General features: G+C 41.3%; 1 protein-coding gene across 3 annotated transcripts in view; it reads left to right on the top strand.

Moving 5' to 3' along the window:
• Positions 1 to 17,523, top strand: part of ZFPM2 (zinc finger protein, FOG family member 2) — a 473,354-nt gene extending 455,831 nt beyond the window's left edge. For all 3 annotated transcript variants that reach the window (XM_049633013.1, XM_049633012.1, XM_049633011.1), the window contains 3 exons: positions 7,994 to 8,200; positions 10,759 to 10,983; positions 13,911 to 17,523. In XM_049633013.1, coding sequence (XP_049488970.1) covers positions 7,994 to 8,200; positions 10,759 to 10,983; positions 13,911 to 16,402 — 2,924 coding nt within the window. In that variant the 3' untranslated portion in view covers positions 16,403 to 17,523. The remainder of the gene's footprint in view (positions 1 to 7,993; positions 8,201 to 10,758; positions 10,984 to 13,910) is intronic.
• Positions 17,524 to 19,115: the final 1,592 nt, after the last annotated feature.

Raw genomic sequence — 19,115 nt, 5'->3', positions numbered from 1 at the left:
TCTAGGGACTGAGCTTTCAAGATGCTTTCTTTGTTAAAGTAGCTTTCCTAGGAAAACTGAGAAGGGAGAAGACCTTATTTTGTTGTTTTAAGCCATCTCATATGAGGGGTGCCTGGGTGGCTTAGTTGGTTAAGCATCTGACTCTTGATCTTGGCTCAGGTCACGATCCCAGGGTCATGAGATTGAGCCCCGTGTTGGGCTGAGCCAGCTGAGCTTGGAGCCTGCTTAAGATTCTCTCTCTCTTCCTCTGACCCTCTCCTCCCGTGCTCTGTCTCTAAAAATAAGTTCAAAAGCCATCCTATGTGGAAAGCACTTTATAAAAATTAGATTCTATCTTTAGCTGTGGCTAAAACAAACTTCTGCAAATATCGGAGGTTCACTGTGGTGGCTTTTACCGAAAACAACGGTGCTCTCATTTTTTCCCAATGGTTTTGATTGTGATACAGTACATACAACATTAAATCTATCGTAACCATTTTTAAGTGTACAATTCCATGGCATTAAATACGTTCGCATTGTCCCGCTACCATCAACATGGCCCATCTCCAGAACCCTTTTCATTTTGCAAAACTGAAGCTGTGTATCCATCGAACAATAACTCTCCATTTTCTCCTCCTCCAGCTCCTGACAACCACTAGCCCACTTTCTGTCTCGGTGATTCTCAATACCTTAAGTACCTTATTGTACATGGAATCGTGCAAGATTTTTGTCTTTTTGTGACTCATTTATTTCACTTAGTATAATGCCCTCAAATTTCTTCCATGTGTTAGCTTATGTCAGAATGTCCTTCCTTTTTATTTTTTTTTAATTTCCTTCCTTTTTAAAGCTGAATATTCCATTGTATATATATATATACCACAGTTTGCTTATCCATTCATCTGTCAGTGGACGCTTGGGTTACTTCCATGCTTTAGCTATTTTTTCATCATGCTGCTATGAACATGGGTGTGCAAATATCTCTTGGAGACCCTGTTTTCAATTCTTTTGAGTATATATCCAGAAATGGAGTTGCTGGATCGTAAAGTAATTCTATTTTTAAATTTAAAAAAAAATTTTTTTTTAACGTTTATTTATTTTTGAGACAGAGAGAGACAGAGCATGAACGGGGGAGGGTCAGAGAGAGGGAGACACAGAATCCGAAACAGGCTCCAGGCTCTGAGCTGTCAGCACAGAGCCCGACGAGGGGCTCGAACTCACAGACCGTGAGATCATGACCTGAGCCGAAGTCGGACGCTCAACCGACTGAGCCACCCAGGCGCCCCTCTATTTTTAATTTTTAATGAACTGCCATACTGTTGTCCACAGCAGCTATACCATTTTACATTCTCACCAGATGTGGACAAGGGTTCCAATTTCTCCACAACCTTGCCAGTACTTGTTATTTTCTGGGTTTGGTTTTTGTTTCTTGATAGTGGTGTTCTCATTTTAAAGCCAAACGTAACATTCTCTGGTTTGTTTCCATTGATAACGAGGTCGGTAGGGTGAAGACACCAAAATAGCTAAATATCAACCTGATGTAGCATTTGCATGCACTCAGCTTTCTCCTTAATCAACGAATAAATGCTACTGCCTTCTATTCAATGCTAAATTAGAGTTGGCAATATCTACCCAAGCTCCAAAAACCGGTGGGTAGGAAACTGGTTCTCCTGCCTCCTCAGCCCATTGTCAGTGCTACAAACTATTTCTGTTTCTAACTGGTCAAGATACAGTCTGTGGTCCACGAATGGATGATGCAGCCTTAGTTTTTTTCCAAAATGGGTTAGCGCGCTCCAGCAAACCATAGATACATTTGCCCATTGAATCCATAGACTTTTCTTTTTTTTTTTTTTTTTTCTGGTGAGATTTCATTTCTTGGATGTAGCAGGACAGTGAGAAATTAGAATAACAGTCTCAACCAAATCAAACCAAAGTGATACTCGTTAACAATTATATAGTACTTCTCTATCAGGTAATATTCTTTTTTTTTTTTTTAACATTTTATTATTTTATTTTAAAAATAATCTCTACACCCAACGTGGGACTCAAACCTACAACTTCGAGGTCAAGAGTCCCATGCTCCACCAACTGAGCCAGCCAGGTGCCCCACAGTCCTTTTTTCTTTTGCTTTGTTTTCAAAAAATTTTATTAGGGAATTTTTTGTTTTGTTTTGTTTTTATTTTATTTTTTATTTATTTATTTTTAATATATGAAATTTACTGTCAAATTGGTTTCCATACAACACCCAGTGCTCATCCCAAAAGGTGCCCTCCTCAATACCCATCACCCACCCTGCCCTCCCTCCCACCCCCCATCAACCCTCAGTTTGTTCTCAGTTTTTAAGAGCCTCTTATGATTTGGCTCTCTCCCACTCTAACCTCTTTTTTTTTTTCTTTCCCCTCCCCCATGGGTTTCTGTTAAGTTTCTCAGGATCCACATAAGAGTGAAACCATATGGTATCTGTCTTTCTCTGTATGGCTCATTTCACTTAGCATCACACTCTCCAGTTCCATCCACGTTGCTACAAAAGGCCATATTTCATTTTTTCTCATTGCCACGTAGTATTCCATTGTGTATATAAACCACACTTTCTTTATCCATTCATCAGTTGATGGACATTTAGGCTCTTTCCATAATTTGGCTATTGTTGAGAGTGCTGCTATAAACATTGGGGTACAAGTGCCCCTATGCATCAGTACTCCTGTATCCCTTGGATAAATTCCTAGCAGTGCTATTGCTGGGTCATAGGGTAGGTCTATTTTTAATTTTCTGAGGAACCTCCACACTGCTTTCCAGAGCGGCTGCACCAATTTGCATTCCCACCAACAGTGCAAGAGGGTTCCTGTTTCTCCACATCCTCTCCAGCATCTATAGTCTCCTGATTTCTTCATTTTGGCCACTCTGACTGGCGTGAGGTGATATCTGAGTGTGGTTTTGATTTGTATTTCCCTGATAAGGAGCGATGTTGAACATCTTTTCATGTGCCTGTTGGCCATCCGGATGTCTTCTTTAGAGAAGTGTCTATTCATGTTTTCTGCCCATTTCTTCACTGGGTTATTTGTTTTTCGGGTGTGGAGTTTGATGAGCTCTTTATAGATTTTGGATACTAGCCCTTTGTCCGATATGTCATTTGCAAATATCTTTTCCCATTCCGTTGGTTGCCTTTTAGTTTTGTTGGTTGTTTCCTTTGCTGTGCAGAAGCTTTTTATCTTCATAAGGTCCCAGTAATTCACTTTTGCTTTTAATTCCCATCTATCAGGTAATATTCTTAAGCTTTCACATATATTAACTTATTTTATCCTCATAATAGCACTATGAATTCAGTATTATTATCAGCATTCCCATTTCCAAGGATGGGGAAACTGATCTCCACAGTGCTTAGGTGGCAAGTTCAAATCACAAGCCAAAATTTGTATGCTGGCAGTCTGGTTCCATTGTCCGTCCTCCTGCAGATGGGATTACATCCCCCACTAGCAATCACACTTAGAATGGTTTTTTTTAACTTTTTTAATGTTCACTTATTTTTGAGAGAGACAGAGACAGAGACAGAGCATGAGCAGGGGAGGGACAGAGAGAGAGGGAGTCACAGAATCCAAAACAGGCTATAGACTCTGAGCTGTCAGCACAGAGCCCAACACGGGGCTTGAACCCATGAACCGTGAGATCATTATCTGAACTGACTGAGCCATCCAGGTGCCCCTTAGAATGTTTTATTAGAATCTGTAGTTGAAACCATGTTACAATACTCAGCATTTCTCTCTCCCTATAAATGACTCCTTCAAGTTGAATACTCTAAATTCACCATCTAAAAAACTCAGCCAAAAAGCTTCAAAGAGCCAACCCTTGATTTTTGTGGTGCCATTCTCTTGGTCCCCCTATAACTTTTCCAAATAGATGTTCTCTATATTTGTAAATGGTCCCTGCCCTCCACCCACATCTTAATTGTTGAGACTTCCCAAATTTCAATCTGCTCTTTTTTTTAAACTCTATAGTCTTCCTGTATTACCACATCAAGGCAAAGAGTATCCACAGTCATTTAGAACGTGCTGATGACTTCCAAAAAAAAATTTTTTTTTCCTCCAGCCTTATGTCTTGTCCAAATTCCAACTGCCTCCTCAATACATTCATGCTGAAGTCCCCCTCAGGGACTTCAGACTTTACATTTTCAAAGCAGAATTCATTATTTCTGTGCATGCACATACATACAACAAGCACACACATGCGTGTTTGGAGTCGGACAGACGGAAGTCTAAACCATGATTCCGCACTGGCTATGCATATAGCTTTGGGCAAGTTAGTTAACCTCTCCAAGCTTCAATTTTCTCAACTCTAAAACAAGGAAAATATCACCCCCCTCACAGAATAATTGATGGGATTAAAATAGATGAAATACATAAACCACGTAGCCTATTGGGCCCAAAGAAAGTGCTCCTAATTAGTACAATTGTCCTCTTGTTGTCTGTATAATACCACTGTTAATACGCCAGTTTTACTGTCTCATTAATGGCACCCCCGCCTCTGGTTTCCCAGACCAGAACCTTTCAGTTATTTTCAATAGCCTCCTTTCTTTTACTCATCTGAGGAGATCAGCCCAGTTCTCTGTCTTGAACCTGGCCCTTCTCTCCCTCACAATTTACATGTCTCACAATTGAACTAGCACAACAGTCTCCAAATGGCCCTCGTGGCAACATGTCCTGCCCCTAGCCCCGTTGACTGTCCTCATTACCCTGAGATCTTTATTCTGGGGGAGAAAAGCCCCTGCCGAGAATTTGTTCATTTATTCACTCAACCAAGGGTATGCCACATCTTCCCACCATGATGAGCCAGACACAGCCGCCTTGATCTTACTTTCCAAGCTCTAAACTTTTTGAGGGGAGGAAGCCCTGATGATAACGTCTGCTAATTCCAGTGGCAAATGCTACAACTTCACCGTGGCGGATCTCAACTCACCAGGGTGATAGCCACTAGCACGCAAAATTCCCGACAATTGGATATTGTGCTCTATGATCCCATACAGGCTGGCGCAGTCACACCCTTGCCTGTAACCAACCTCTCTCCCTCAGACCCCAAGCTCCAGCAAGGTGGCCTCTGACCATTACCAGGACCAGTCAGGCTCTTCCATCATCCTGCACCTGCACGTATGTTCCTTCCTCTGCCAGTAATGATTTCCCTGCCGGGTCCCCTACACATACTTCTGCTATTTTACCTTTATTCTTTATGAGTCAATAAAAGTCCCCCTGGATGAGTTGCCTGACTCCACCAAGAAGTGTCCATCATTCACTCTCACGTTTTCTTTAGCATTAGGGGATGGCACCCGCCACGTGGTATTCTCGTTCATCTGCCTATGTGTGTACATTCTTAGTGCCAGGGTGCCCAGCCTGGCACACAGCAGAGAGTTCAATGAATAGCTGATGAATGAATGATGGGAAAGATTAAATCCTAACACAACGGAGACTTTCTCATCAAGGCTACACAGTGCATTTTCAGTCTGATTCGGCCTTTCTCAAGGGTATGCCCCGACTAAACCATAAAATGAGGTAAAATGATAAAGATGACAGGGGCACCTGGGTGGCTCAGCTGGTTGAGTGTCCGACTTCGGCTCAGGTCATGATCTCGTGGTTTGTGGGTTCCAGCCCCGCATTGGGCTCTATGCTGACAGCTCAGAGCCTGGAGCCGGCTTCGGACTCTGTGTCTCCCTGTCTCTCTGCCCCTCCCCCACTCATGCTCTGTCTGTCTGTCTGTCTCTCTTTCTCTCCCTCTCTCTCAAAAATAAACATTTCTAAAAAAATTTTAATGATAAAGAAAATGAAATATGAAACATTCAGTATGTCAGAAAACATAAATATTATAATTGCCGGGCTGTCTAATAATGTAGAAAATCATTTTTGCTTACTTTTGATTGCACTTAATAGTCCTGAATCTTATTTTATTTACTTATAGGATCTTTCTGGTTCAAAGTTTGAGCACAAGTATTCTGAGCCGTCCTGCTGCATGGCTCACTGCTGGGATAGAGATTAGTTATGAGTGGTACTTTCTCTAAACATCTCAATTTCTCCTGGAAACCTGAGTCCAAACCTTTCCTTTTTGAAAGATACCCATGGCTGGATTTACCAAAAGTGCAAATTTGTCAAAAGGGGTAAAATATCACCCATCATGTAAATTCACCACTGAACTTCAGTGATTCAGTTCATCGCTGAAATCCAGCGACTCCAAAAGAGCAGGCTTTGAAATAAACCCGAATTGCCATGACTTGCTCTGCCCACCCCACCTCTCTACTACAAAGACTCACTTAATAAACTACACCCCAGAGGAAAGATAAGGTGCAAATGATTACCTTGTCTATAGCTGTAAGTAGTTTGGATCTGTACGCACATCAGAGAAGGCTTAGCAGCTGAATGCCGAAAGCTTCCAAGGGGGAAGAATGGGCACCGGCAGAAACACCACCACTTAGCCCTTTTCAGTGCTCCACTGTTGCCACAATGAGGTGGTTTAGCTTCTGTTATTGGTAAATAAATAAGTCAGTGCCAAAGTGACTCTGTTTTGCAACTTGGGTAAACTTGGGTGCTTTCGGATCCGTTAGAGTCAGTGAAAAAAAGTTCAGTTGTTTTCTGCTCTTTGGGTATATTTTTCACCTTGAGTCTATTTGTGTTTCCTTTTGCGACTTTCACACAAATTCAAGGTGTGTAATCTGGGCTTTATTTTTCCACAAACATCTACTGTCGTGGACGGTGCTGCTTACTCAACCTTTAAAACGTAATCAGCCCGTGTAATTAACTGTCCAAGGTTTCTCTGGAAGTGTCCCGATTTCTTCTGTGTAACTCGGCCATATCGTATGCTGTTGTTATCTTTTCCAGCAGATTTTTACCACAAGTTGTTTAAAAACTATGATCTATTTAAGGATGGAAAAAATGAAGTGCCATTGAAGACACAGTTATGCTGAAAGATAAACAGAGCAATATTACTTATCAGAATGGGTACAATTTTTGCTTGCTTAATGAGTACAATATATAGCTTTGCAATATATACACAATGAGAAAAAAAGCTTTATAACATATCAAGTATGCCACATTATTTCAGGCATAACTGTAGAGGATACGTATCTAGGCTGAGAGTGTAGATAACAAAATATAAGTGCTTTGCCTGTCTAAACATGTTAAATAAATGAGCATACACTATCGCATTGCAATACATTAGAAGATGTACTTGCATAGTTAATTTTCTTTTTAATGCACCACACGTGATCATTTGAAGTGTGGAGCCAGAGTATATCTTAGTATTTGAAGAAAGGGTTCTTTTCATTTAAACAAATCTTTATTTAAATAAGCCTTTTGAAAAGGATCTTTGGCATATCTCCTTTTCAGGAAGTTCAATCAGGGTAAACGGAGATAAAGAAGCCGCATTATAAGGAATATTATATAAGTAAAGATCACTAAGCCAAAAAAAAAAAAATGGCAGCAGACATATGGAGAGTAAAACTAGCTGGAATGTCATTTTAACTTTCTAGATTTTAGGAGCTTCTGTTTACTCTTTTTTTTTTACAGTTTTAGGCATTTAGGTATTTTGGGAAGAGAGAGGGAGGGAGGGAGAGAGAAAGAAATAACTTCTGACTTCCATAAGGTACAAAAAGAGGGACTTCAAAGGCTCACCTGAAATAAATTTCTGTGGTTGGATCCCCACCATGCCTCCTCATAAGCGTGAGACCATGTAATAGCACGGTTAATGATTAAGGCAAGCCCCAGAAGGCAAACGGTTCACAAAACTCTCTACAGATTATGTCTGTTCTTGGCTCTTAGTCCTGTCCTACTGTCAGTCACTGAACAGTTCATGAAATGCAAGGAATACAATTTTCCACATAGGAGGGCAGAGGAGTACAGCTATTGTCTCCATCGGACATTCCACCCCCCATAGAAAGGGATGTGAAAAACATGAGAGATGCTGTTGACATCAATCTAGTGTGCGGCGGGCTTGAGCATTCTACGTCAATTCTATCTTTCTCTTTCTTTTCTCTTCTTAATAGGGGGTCAGCTTTGGTGCACAACCACGAAGGCCATCTCTGAGGGTGAAGAGCTAATTGCCTTTGTGGTGGATTTTGACTCAAGGCTACAAGCTGCCAGTCAGATGACTCTTGCAGAAGGGATGTACCCTGCACGCCTGCTGGACTCAATTCAGCTGCTTCCTCAGCAAGCTGCCATGGCTTCTATTTTGCCTACAGCTATTGTCAATAGTAAGTGCTGAGTGCAATAGCCCAGTACAATAGCTTTGTAGTGGTGATGGGTATTTATGGGACAAAAAAAAATGTCTACTGACAGGCAACCGGGGACAGACTTTTTTCTCCAGTGTTGTGATTTCATTTTATCTCTTCTCTAACTTTGCGTGTGTGTGTGTGTGTGTGTGTGTGTGTGTGTGGTCGCCTCTCATGAGAGTATGAAAAGAACACTCCTATTCATTCATTTCAGGTTGGATTCTCAAATGTCACACAAAAACTGACTTTCTAAACTAGCTGAACAACATTTAAGGCTACTTAGTTATGAGAAATTGAAGAGCTTTCATGGATGCTTCTTTCATAGAATAATATGGTTATGCTTTAGGAGCCATAGAGAAAAAACTTTTTAGAAAAAGAAAAAAATAATGGGGCATCTGGGTGGCTCAGTTGGTTAAGGGTCCAACGTCAGCTCAGGTCATGATCTCACAGTTCGTGGGTTCAAGCCCCACGTTGTGCTCTGTGGTGACAGCTCAGAGCCTGGAGCCTGTTTCAGATTCTGTGTCTCCCTCTGTCTCTGCCCCTCCCCAGCTCACACTCTGACTCTCTCTCTCTTTCTCTTTCCCTCTCTCTGTCTCTCAAAAATAAATACGCATTAAAAAAATTTACTTAAAGAAAAGGAAAAAATGAGAAACCAAAGTTTGATTAGATATAGTAAGAGGAAATATAGCCTCAGTAAATCAAGACATCAGCTAATACAACAACAAAAAAAGAGACATAAAAAATAAAGAAAAATACATACAAACTGAGAATAATTTATGTGGAGAATTCAAAAATATGCTCTCGCAAATATGCCCTTGTGATTATTTTGTCAAAAAGACTAGTGAACTGAGTTTGTATTCCTTGAATACAAAGTGACACTTTATATAACAGAAAATCAGTGGTCCAATAGTCCAGGGTTCGAGTTCTAGACTCAACTCTGCTTTCTTCTAGCTCTGTGAGAAAATCCGAATAGCAGTCACATCTGAAGAGAATAGATTCCAAAGCTAGTAGGTTTGGAAAACTGAAAATCCCTAAGACTCTGAATGATGCAGAAATGCAGATATTGTAATGATGTCTTGATATTTAAAAAATAAATAAATAGGGGCACCTGGGTGGCTTAGTCAGTTAAGCTTCCGACTTCAGCTCAGGTCATGATCTCACGGTTCATGGGTTCGAGCCCTGCATCAGGCTCTGGGGGCTGGAGCCTGCTTCAGATTCTGTGTCTCCCTCTCTCTCTGCCCCTCCTCTGCTCATGCTATGACTCTCACGCTCTCTCTCAAAAATAAATAAACATTAAAAAAATTTTTTAATAAATATAAAATAAATACATATTCAACAATAATTACATTCTTACTGTCCCGGTATCCTTGAAAGAAATTCTCAGGTGTATCTGGAATTACCCTACGTCCACACAGTGAATCCAGTACACCCAACCCCAGGTAATATTTTTGGATCTCCTTTATGTAAATGTAGTTATTTTCTCTTACTGGATCTTTACGTGGATTCTGGTAGTGAGGAACCTGAAATAACATAGACCCAAACTGAATTTGTGGCAAAAGGAGTTTGGTTACCAAGGACACCAGGAGCACCTTATACTATTGTGAGGCTCCAATGGTTGAAGGTTATTTTTTTAATTATCTTCCCTCTGAATCCTTCTCTGACCTTGTCCTTCCTCACCCACCTAGTGTCCCTCACCCAAAGCACTCCTCAGATGCCTCCAGCAGAATGGTCATTACAGCCTAATATAATTATCTGACCATCCCAGAAGAGTGTAAGATCCTTAATGACGGCTTTTTGGTGTTTCGTTTTGCTTTACACCCAACTCAGCATAGAGCCCAGCATATAGTCGGCTTTCTATAATTAATTTATTAAATGAACAAATGCTGTCAGTAGTTGGCATCAGGCTAACTTTAGTTCAGCTATTAGATCCTTGCCTTTTAGTCAGATAAGCCCATTCACATTGCTCTTTATACATGCATATTTTTCTAAACCATAAATACATTGTGAGCAATTTATTTATTTATTTATTTATTTTAATTTTTTTTTCAACGTTTTTTATTTATTTTTGGGACAGAGAGAGACAGAGCATGAACGGGGGAGGGGCAGAGAGAGAGGGAGACACAGAATCGGAAACAGGCTCCAGGCTCCGAGCCATCAGCCCAGAGCCTGACGCGGGGCTCGAACTCACGGACCGCGAGATCAGTGACCTGGCTGAAGTCGGACGCCCAACCGACTGCGCCACCCAGGCGCCCCCATTGTGAGCAATTTAAAATGAATCTCCTGTGCTTTTAACGTGGGAGTCTCCCATGGTACCACTTTCCGAAGAGTCTGTGGGAAGGTAAATTGCACTGGGCGTAACATTTCTTTAAAAGCTTAGTCCTGCACTGTGGAACAGCACCCAGGACTGCACTCATCACTGTCTCATTGCCTAATTCAGAACCTGAGAGCGGTCTCTGGGAAAAATGGAACTAAATGCCGCTTTACCCGTGGTTGGTTCCAAATGGGCAGCAGCTAATGTGTCCCTGTGTTTTCACCTGCAGAGGATATATTTCCTTGCAAGTCTTGTGGCATCTGGTATCGGAGTGAGCGGAATCTGCAAGCCCATTTGATGTACTATTGCAGTGGGAGGCAAAGAGAAGCCGCCCCAGTATCAGAAGAAAATGAAGACAGTGCTCCTCAGGTTTCCAGCCTGTGTCCCTTCCCACAGTGCACCAAGAGCTTTTCAAATGCCCGAGCCCTAGAAATGCACCTGAATTCACACAGCGGTACGTGCTTCCCTTGTTTCTTCTTTCGCTCCAGAAGACTTTATCCTTCTCTGCATATATACGTGCATTCATATATGCAAACATATAGAATTCTACACCTAACTGTGCCTGTGAAATCAAAATCAAACTTGACAGACCAGCTGATTGTTCTCTTATGTCACTTATCATCGGTATATTCTGCTCAAAGGATTTGGGTCTGAATTCTTTCCTAACAATTAGTGTACTCAGATTGCAGGCCAGATTTTGTTAACAGCATCATTTGCGAAATAGTCTCAATACCCTTTGTGTATTGTCATTAATATTCATTGATTTAAGTGTCAAGTGATCTTTGGAAACTGACCATACTGTTTCCCACATGGTAGGAAATACATAGTAGGTACATACAAATAAGTATTTGCTGAATTGAAGTAACACTGTTATTTTGATCCAATGACAGTCACACTTGAGAGAAATTAACTTTTAAACACGAATCCATAAAATGCTCTTGACTTCTAGAGGTTGCGTAACAGTTTCGTCGATTTTTATGACATAAAACCACTTTCAGCACTATGTTTTTAAAATCCTGAAGAAAAATTAAGCTAAAAAACAAATAGGTTTGTTTTGTTTTCTTTTGTTTTGTTTTAGCTCCCTCTTAACAGAAAGGTTGCAACTATTCCCATTTTCTTTTGGAGTTATATGCCCAATTATTGGTGGCATCATCACAGAGTATTCTAATTCTGTATTTTTTTTTTAAATTAAGTTAATCTAATGTACAGGATTATATTAACTTTAGATAGTTCTAGGAGTATTTTTGAATAGGACAAACCAAGGTTTAGCCTTCAGAGTTCTTGGGCTTTTGTAATATAAAACTTACAAGGTACTTCTGGGTGACTTGACCGTTTTTGCTTGAGTTGAATAATTAAACTGAAATAGGTGCTGAGTTTAAAAAAAAAAAAAACCTAGCTCCAATGCTGTCGTACAGTGTAAGCTTTTGTCTTTGAACCTATAAAAATAGGCAATTTCCTTTCTAGTCATTCTCTTCCCCTTCCTACAAATGAGCTACCTTTATGTAGGTGATAAAGCAGAGGAAGCAGAAACAGGTCAGTTGTCTCAGATGGTGAATAGTCAGTCATTCACAAAACAAAAATAGAGATAGAGGGATCTTTCAGCTAAATAGAAAAATGAGTATTGGGTCAGTTAAGGAGAAAAGGAGACAGGAGTAAGAAGTCCTCTTTTATTGCTATATGACTGGGTTTCTTCTACCATATTTTCAGCCAATAAATAGAAAAGGCAATTCTCATTTTAGTCTAAAGTGCAGAGGGCACGAGCCATGCCTGACTTGGCTGTATGCCAACAAATGGGAACTAGAGTTGACCTTAGTGAGGAAAAGTGTCCAGATCTGAATTCAATACATGGGGGGGGGGTGCGTTTTCCTCATAACCACCAAACAATTCTCCAGATACCAAAGGCATGTCCTATGATTTAACTCAAATCTGACACTATCACCTGGAGCAGAGTCAGATTCTACAGATTAGGGGGGGTCAGCCCCCTGCCCCAACTTCAGATGCCAGTTGAAAGCCCAGGTTGTTACCTGCCCTTCGACCAACTGGCTATAAATCAGAGGTTGCTAAGATCCCTCTTTGGGTTCAATTAATTTGGTAGATTGGCTCACAGAACTCAGGGAATCCATTTACTCACACGATTACTAGTTTATTATAAGAGGTAAAGACTTAGGAACAGTAAGATGTAAGAGATGCCTAGAGCAAGGTTTGCAGAAAAGGTGAGGAGCTTCCGTACCATCTCCCAGCCTGTCATTCTCCTCAAACCAACTGGGAAGCTCTCTGAAACCAGTCCTTTCGGGTTTTTATGGAGGCTTCATTACCTAGGCATGACTGATGAAATCGTTGACTGTTGACTGCTGGCACCTGAACTCAATCTCCAGCCCCCTCCCCTCCCCTCTTTCCCCTCTGGAGAGGAGGAACTAAAAGTTCAAACCCACCGATTGCAAGGTTGGTTCCCCTGGCAACCAGCCTCACCCTTAGTTAACCTAGGGTTTTCCAAAAGTCACTACATTAACATAACAAAAATACCTTTATTCCTCTCATCACAGGAAAATTCCAAGGATTTAAGGAGCTGTGAGCCAGGAAGCCTGGTCAAAGACCTAATATATATGAATGACCAAACACACATGACCTTATAAATCACAATATCACAGTAAGGCTTACTCACCAATCGTTGGTGATATTCAAAATATTTTATAACTGACTAGAAACAGGTGGTGATTGGTCAACACGGATGTCAGTCCTAAATGACTTCATTAAGGTACTGGTGACTACCAGCTGAATATCAGCCCTGGATAGAGATAAACCATGTTCAGCAAAATCCATGCCTAAAAATCTAGAGTTGTACCAAAGATAAATTAGGAGGCTATTGATTACTTTGCAAAATGGTTCCTACTTGGATTCTTCTGAATAAATACCTAACCTGGTGCACTGGGAGTTATTTGATTTTCACCTAGTTTATCGATATCAACTCTGATGTCTACCTGCTTCTTCCTAGTGCAGAGCCTAGTGTTGTAATGAGAAGGTTATTGGATTAGAAATTACAAAATCTCAGGTTTGGGCATGGCTCCATCATTGAATAGCTTTAGTACCATAATCAATTCCCTTGACTTCCTTGAATTTGTTCCCTGACCTGTACAATGGAGACAATGAAAGCTGTCCCACAGGATATGATAATATACTTGGCTGTGCTCTGGAAACCATGAGGTGTTATTACTCTGATGACCAAACTGACAAAAGACGTCGCGAGAAAAAAAAAAAAAATAATAACAGTATCGCAAATGAGATTCTGAAAGATTTCAATTCGTTCCTGCAATGTAAAGGTTCATATCATTAGAAAACCAATGCACATGGTTCTCAGTGTTGTTATTTTGTATGTCTCTCCAGGAGTGAAAATGGAAGAATTCCTCCCCCCTGGTGCTAGTCTAAAATGCACCGTCTGTAGCTACACCGCTGATTCCGTGATCGGCTTTCACCAACACCTGTTCTCCCATCTCACTCAAGCTGCCTTCCGATGCAATCACTGCCACTTCGGCTTCCAGACTCAGAGGGAGTTATTGCAGCACCAGGAGCTCCATGTCCCTGGAGGCAAACTTCCCAGAGAAGGTGATATGGAGCACTCTCCAAGTGGAACCGAAGACAGCTTACAGCCAGCCACAGACTTGTTGACCAGAAGCGAACTCCCGCAGAGCCAAAAGGCGATGCAGACTAAAGACGCGAGCTCTGACACAGAGCTGGACAAGTGTGAGAAAAAGACTCAGCTCTTTCTCACTAACCAGAGACCAGAGGTACAGCCTACGGCAAACAAACAAAGCTTTTCTTACACAAAAATCAAGTCTGAGCCCTCCAGTCCAAGACTTGCCTCATCTCCGGTTCAGCCTAACGTTGGGCCTTCTTTCCCTGTGGGCCCTTTTCTGTCTCAGTTTGCTTTCCCCCAAGATATCACAATGGTCCCTCAAGCTTCAGAGATCTTAGCCAAGATGTCTGAACTGGTACATCGGCGACTGAGGCACGGAAGCAGTAGCTACCCTCCCGTGATTTACAGCCCTTTGATGCCCAAGGGGGCCACTTGTTTTGAGTGTAACATAACATTCAATAATTTGGATAATTATCTAGTGCACAAAAAACATTACTGCAGCAGCCGATGGCAGCAGATGGCCAAGTCCCCAGAGTTCCCTGGCGTTTCAGAAAAGATGCCTGAGGCCGTGAGCCCCAACACTGGTCAAACCTCCATAAACCTTCTCAACCCAGCTGCTCACTCTGCTGATCCTGAGAACCCACTTCTTCAAACATCCTGCCTCAATTCTTCCACTGTTTTAGATTTAATTGGGCCAAATGGGAAGGGCCATGACAAGGACTTTGCCGCTCAAGCTAAGAAGCTCTCCACCTCTAACAGCAGTGATGATAAAATTAATGGAAAACCTGTTGATGTGAAAAATCCCAGTGTCCCCTTAGTGGATGGGGAAAGTGACCCAAATAAGACTACCTGCGAAGCTTGCAACATTACCTTCAGCCGGCATGAAACATACATGGTCCACAAACAGTATTACTGTGCCACACGCCACGACCCTCCACTGAAGAGGTCCGCTTCCAACAAAGTGCCTGCCATGCAGAGAACCATGCGCACACGCAAGCGAAGGAAGATGTATGAGATGTGCCTACCTGAGCAGGAGCAGAGGCCTCCCCTGGTCCAACAGCGATTTCTTGACGTAGCCAACCTCAGCAATCCCTGTACCTCCACTCAAGAACCCACAGAAGGGCTAGGAGAGTGCTACCACCCGAGATGTGATATCTTTCCAGGAATTGTCTCAAAGCACTTGGAAACTTCTCTGACGATCAACAAGTGTGTTCCAGTCTCCAAATGTGACACTACCCATTCCAGCGTTTCCTGCCTCGAGATGGACGTGCCCATAGATCTCAGCAAAAAGTGTTTATCCCAGTCTGAGCGGACGACCACGTCTCCCAAAAGGCTGCTGGACTACCACGAGTGCACTGTGTGCAAGATCAGCTTCAATAAAGTGGAGAACTACCTGGCCCACAAGCAGAATTTCTGCCCAGTCACAGCACATCAGCGTAACGACCTGGGCCAACTCGACAGCAAAGTATTTCCGAATCCAGAGAGTGAAAGAAACAGCCCCGATGTCAGCTATGAAAGAAGCATAATAAAATGTGAGAAAAACGGAAATCTGAAGCAGCCTTCCCCTAATGGAAACTTGTTTTCATCCCACTTAGCAACCCTGCAAGGCCTGAAAGTCTTTAGTGAAGCGGCTCAGCTCATTGCTACAAAGGAAGAAAACAAACATTTGTTTCTTCCCCAATGCCTTTACCCCGGGGCAATAAAGAAGGCAAAAGGGGCTGACCAGCTTTCTCCATATTATGGAATAAAGCCAAGTGATTATATTTCTGGTTCTCTTGTCATCCACAACACTGACGTGGAGCCGAGCACAAATGCCGAAAATGAATCCCCTAAAGGCCAGGCCTCCTCCAACGGGTGCGCCCCGCCGAAGAAAGATCCCCTGCCGCTGTTACCCAAAAACAGAGGCATGGTAATAGTCAATGGTGGACTGAAGCAAGACGAGAGACCTGCCGCCAACCCACAGCAAGAGAACATTTCCCAGAATCCTCAGCATGAAGACGGCCACAAATCTCCCTCTTGGATCTCTGAGAACCCGTTAGCCACAAATGAGAATGTCTCCCCAGGGATTCCTTCCGCGGAGGAACAGTTGTCTAGTATAGCAAAAGGTGTGAATGGCTCCGCCCAGGCTCCCACCAGTGGGAAATATTGCCGCCTGTGTGATATTCAGTTCAACAACCTCTCAAACTTTATAACTCACAAGAAGTTTTATTGCTCATCACATGCGGCGGAACATGTCAAATGAAATAACTTCATAAATAAACACCAGTCACCTTTGGTACCAGTGTTTAGTATGTGGTTCTACCCAGTCCAGAAAACAAAAACAAAACAAAACAAAAAACAAAACACAAAAGCTGTTTGAATTACATCTGGGCAATCAGGAGATAATTCATTAAGGCTGAGTTGAAGACTTAAGGTGTAATTTCATTACAGTCCATTAGTAAAGTGTATTATTGGTGCCATTTTCAAAAAAAAATTAATTTATTTTACCAGCAGTATTCATAGCTGTGGTTATGTTATTTTTTATTTAAAAACTTTATATTAAAGTCATTTGTAATGTTATTGTATAGTTATTGTGTAGCACATATGGTTTGCACAGTATAGTAGCTTTTAAAGAAAATAGTCACGAACAATACCGAAAAGCATTTTAGAAATAGCTTCAAAAGCACTTGTGGATCTTGATTTCTTCTTATATGCTGTTGCAGATATATGTATATGCTAAAATATAACTTGCAACGATGTTCTAAATACACATGCTATAAGTTCGCCTTAAGATTTCAATTCTTGGATAATCAGGCTCTGTTTGCACTTTATATTTTAGCAGATACAGTCTCTTAGTCACTAGGCTTTGCATTTGTATGTAGCTGTATGTTTCTGTCCATTTTCTTAATCTTAAACATGTATGTTAAATGAAGATGGCCATTTTTTTCTTGTATAGTACTTGTATTTTCTTTCGCTGATGCAGCTCTGTCTCAATTTTTAAACCTTTGCTGTTAAATGCAATACTTTATAAAGAATGAACAAAATTACTGGAAGCAGTATTGTAAGTAATGAGGTAGTGTTAATCAGTTTTATCTTTTGAAAGGCACAGTCTAAATCGAAACCCTAAACTCAATGCTGCAAGTATGAATTTAATTCATATATAAGATCTATTTAAATATAAGAGTAGCAATACTGCACCTGGTGATCACAAAGATAATGTTCTACTTCTGATAGAAATGATTTCTCAACAAATATTGTTACTATGCATGTATATGGATGGAATAAAATTCCAGATTGTTGGAGAAGTTTGGCAGACTTTTTTTCTTTAAAATACAAAGGAAAGTCTATATATCTATTCTTTGTGGTGAGAACAGGTTCAAAATAGCACTGAATAGCTGAATGCTGAATATTTTATATATATATATACGTATACATATACGTATATATATATATATACGTATATATATATATATATGGTGACAAATCAGTAAAGGAATAGATTGTCCATTATATGTTCCTAACTAATATAACACATATAACATCTCTCCCCCCACCACTGTAGCACAGAAAGAAAACAATTTCATAAAAGACTTGCAAAGCCTATGCACAAGAACTGTAACAAACGTTGATGAAAAGCACCCAACTTTTAAATGAAGTTTACCAGAGAGAGAGAGAGAGAGGTTTTGCCTGTCAAGGAGCCATGAAGTGGTGTAGTCAAGCAATTCTGATGAGTAAAGACATACAAATTTCATGCAATTTGCACAAGACCCTAGATTTCACACATCTCACTTGTACTTTCCAAGGGTTTGCATACTGACGGGGAGGGGAGAACAGGTGACGTGAGTCAGATCATGAAGGACCTCATGGGGTATCCAGAGGTGTTGAGGTGTGACTCAGCAGGCAAGATGGGCACCTATTGCCAATCAAGACAAACCGCAGTCTACTGCAGTTTTTTGTGGTTTTTTTTGTTTTTTTTTTTTTTTTAATATATGAAATTTACTGTCAAATTGGTTTCCATACAACACCCAGTGCTCATCCCAAAAGGTGCCCTCCTCGATACCCATCACCCACCCTGCCCTCCCTCACTGCAGTTTTAGAAACATCCAGATCAGTTACCTCACCTGTAGTTAAGATGCACTATTCACAGGCAGGCTGTGATGCACTATTATTTGTCCATATCGGATTTGGTAACATAATGAACTTAAGGTGCCAGCCTGAACACAGCCTATAAATACTGTGACGAAACATAAAAACTACTGTGCTGTCCAGAACCATTCCTCTGATTGTTGTCTAGAATAACTATTTTTAAATGTAGAATCTTGACCTTAACTGATGTTTTCCATTTCAGTCCGTGACAAAGCAGAGAGGTAAACAGAACTGATCCGCTTAATAGAGTTTTTCAGGAATCTCGTGAAGCATCAGAACCTTGGGGACCCACAGGCATGTTCATAAGGACCCATGCATTTCTCAGGTGGGAACTGGCAAGACTGGGTAGTCACAACAGGACTTGTCTCCCCGGTCTCTTCTTTTTCCTCTTCTCTAGGCAGGAAGGAAGGAAGGAACGAAGGAACGAAGGAAGGACAGAGAGGGTGGGAGGGAGAGAGGGAGACAGACAAAAAGAAAAACAGAAAGAGAGAAAGACAGGAAGGAAGGGAGGGAGGGAGGAGGAAGAAGTCAGCATATCTTTATTGACCACCTGGGATTGTACCCACTATTTGGGGGACGAAGGCAGAGGTATAATCCATGATTGCTTCCCTGGAGGAATTTATACTCTGACTCAGTATAGAGTTTCTCAACCCTGTTCTTTCATTAGAATCACATAGGGAACATTTTTTAAATGCCAATGAATATGTGTTTTTGGTCCATTGAGCTTTACATGAGATCAATTAAACTTCTTATCTGGGAATCTCTATTTTTAAACATCTGTCCAGGTGGCTCTGATACGTGGCAATGTTGGGACACACTAAAGGGTCAAT

The sequence above is a fragment of the Panthera uncia genome, chromosome F2 (assembly GCF_023721935.1).
Source record: "Panthera uncia isolate 11264 chromosome F2, Puncia_PCG_1.0, whole genome shotgun sequence".
Classification (NCBI taxonomy): domain Eukaryota; kingdom Metazoa; phylum Chordata; class Mammalia; order Carnivora; family Felidae; genus Panthera; species Panthera uncia.
Note: the sequence above shows the minus strand (reverse complement) of the source record. Positions and strands in the feature narration are given on the sequence as shown.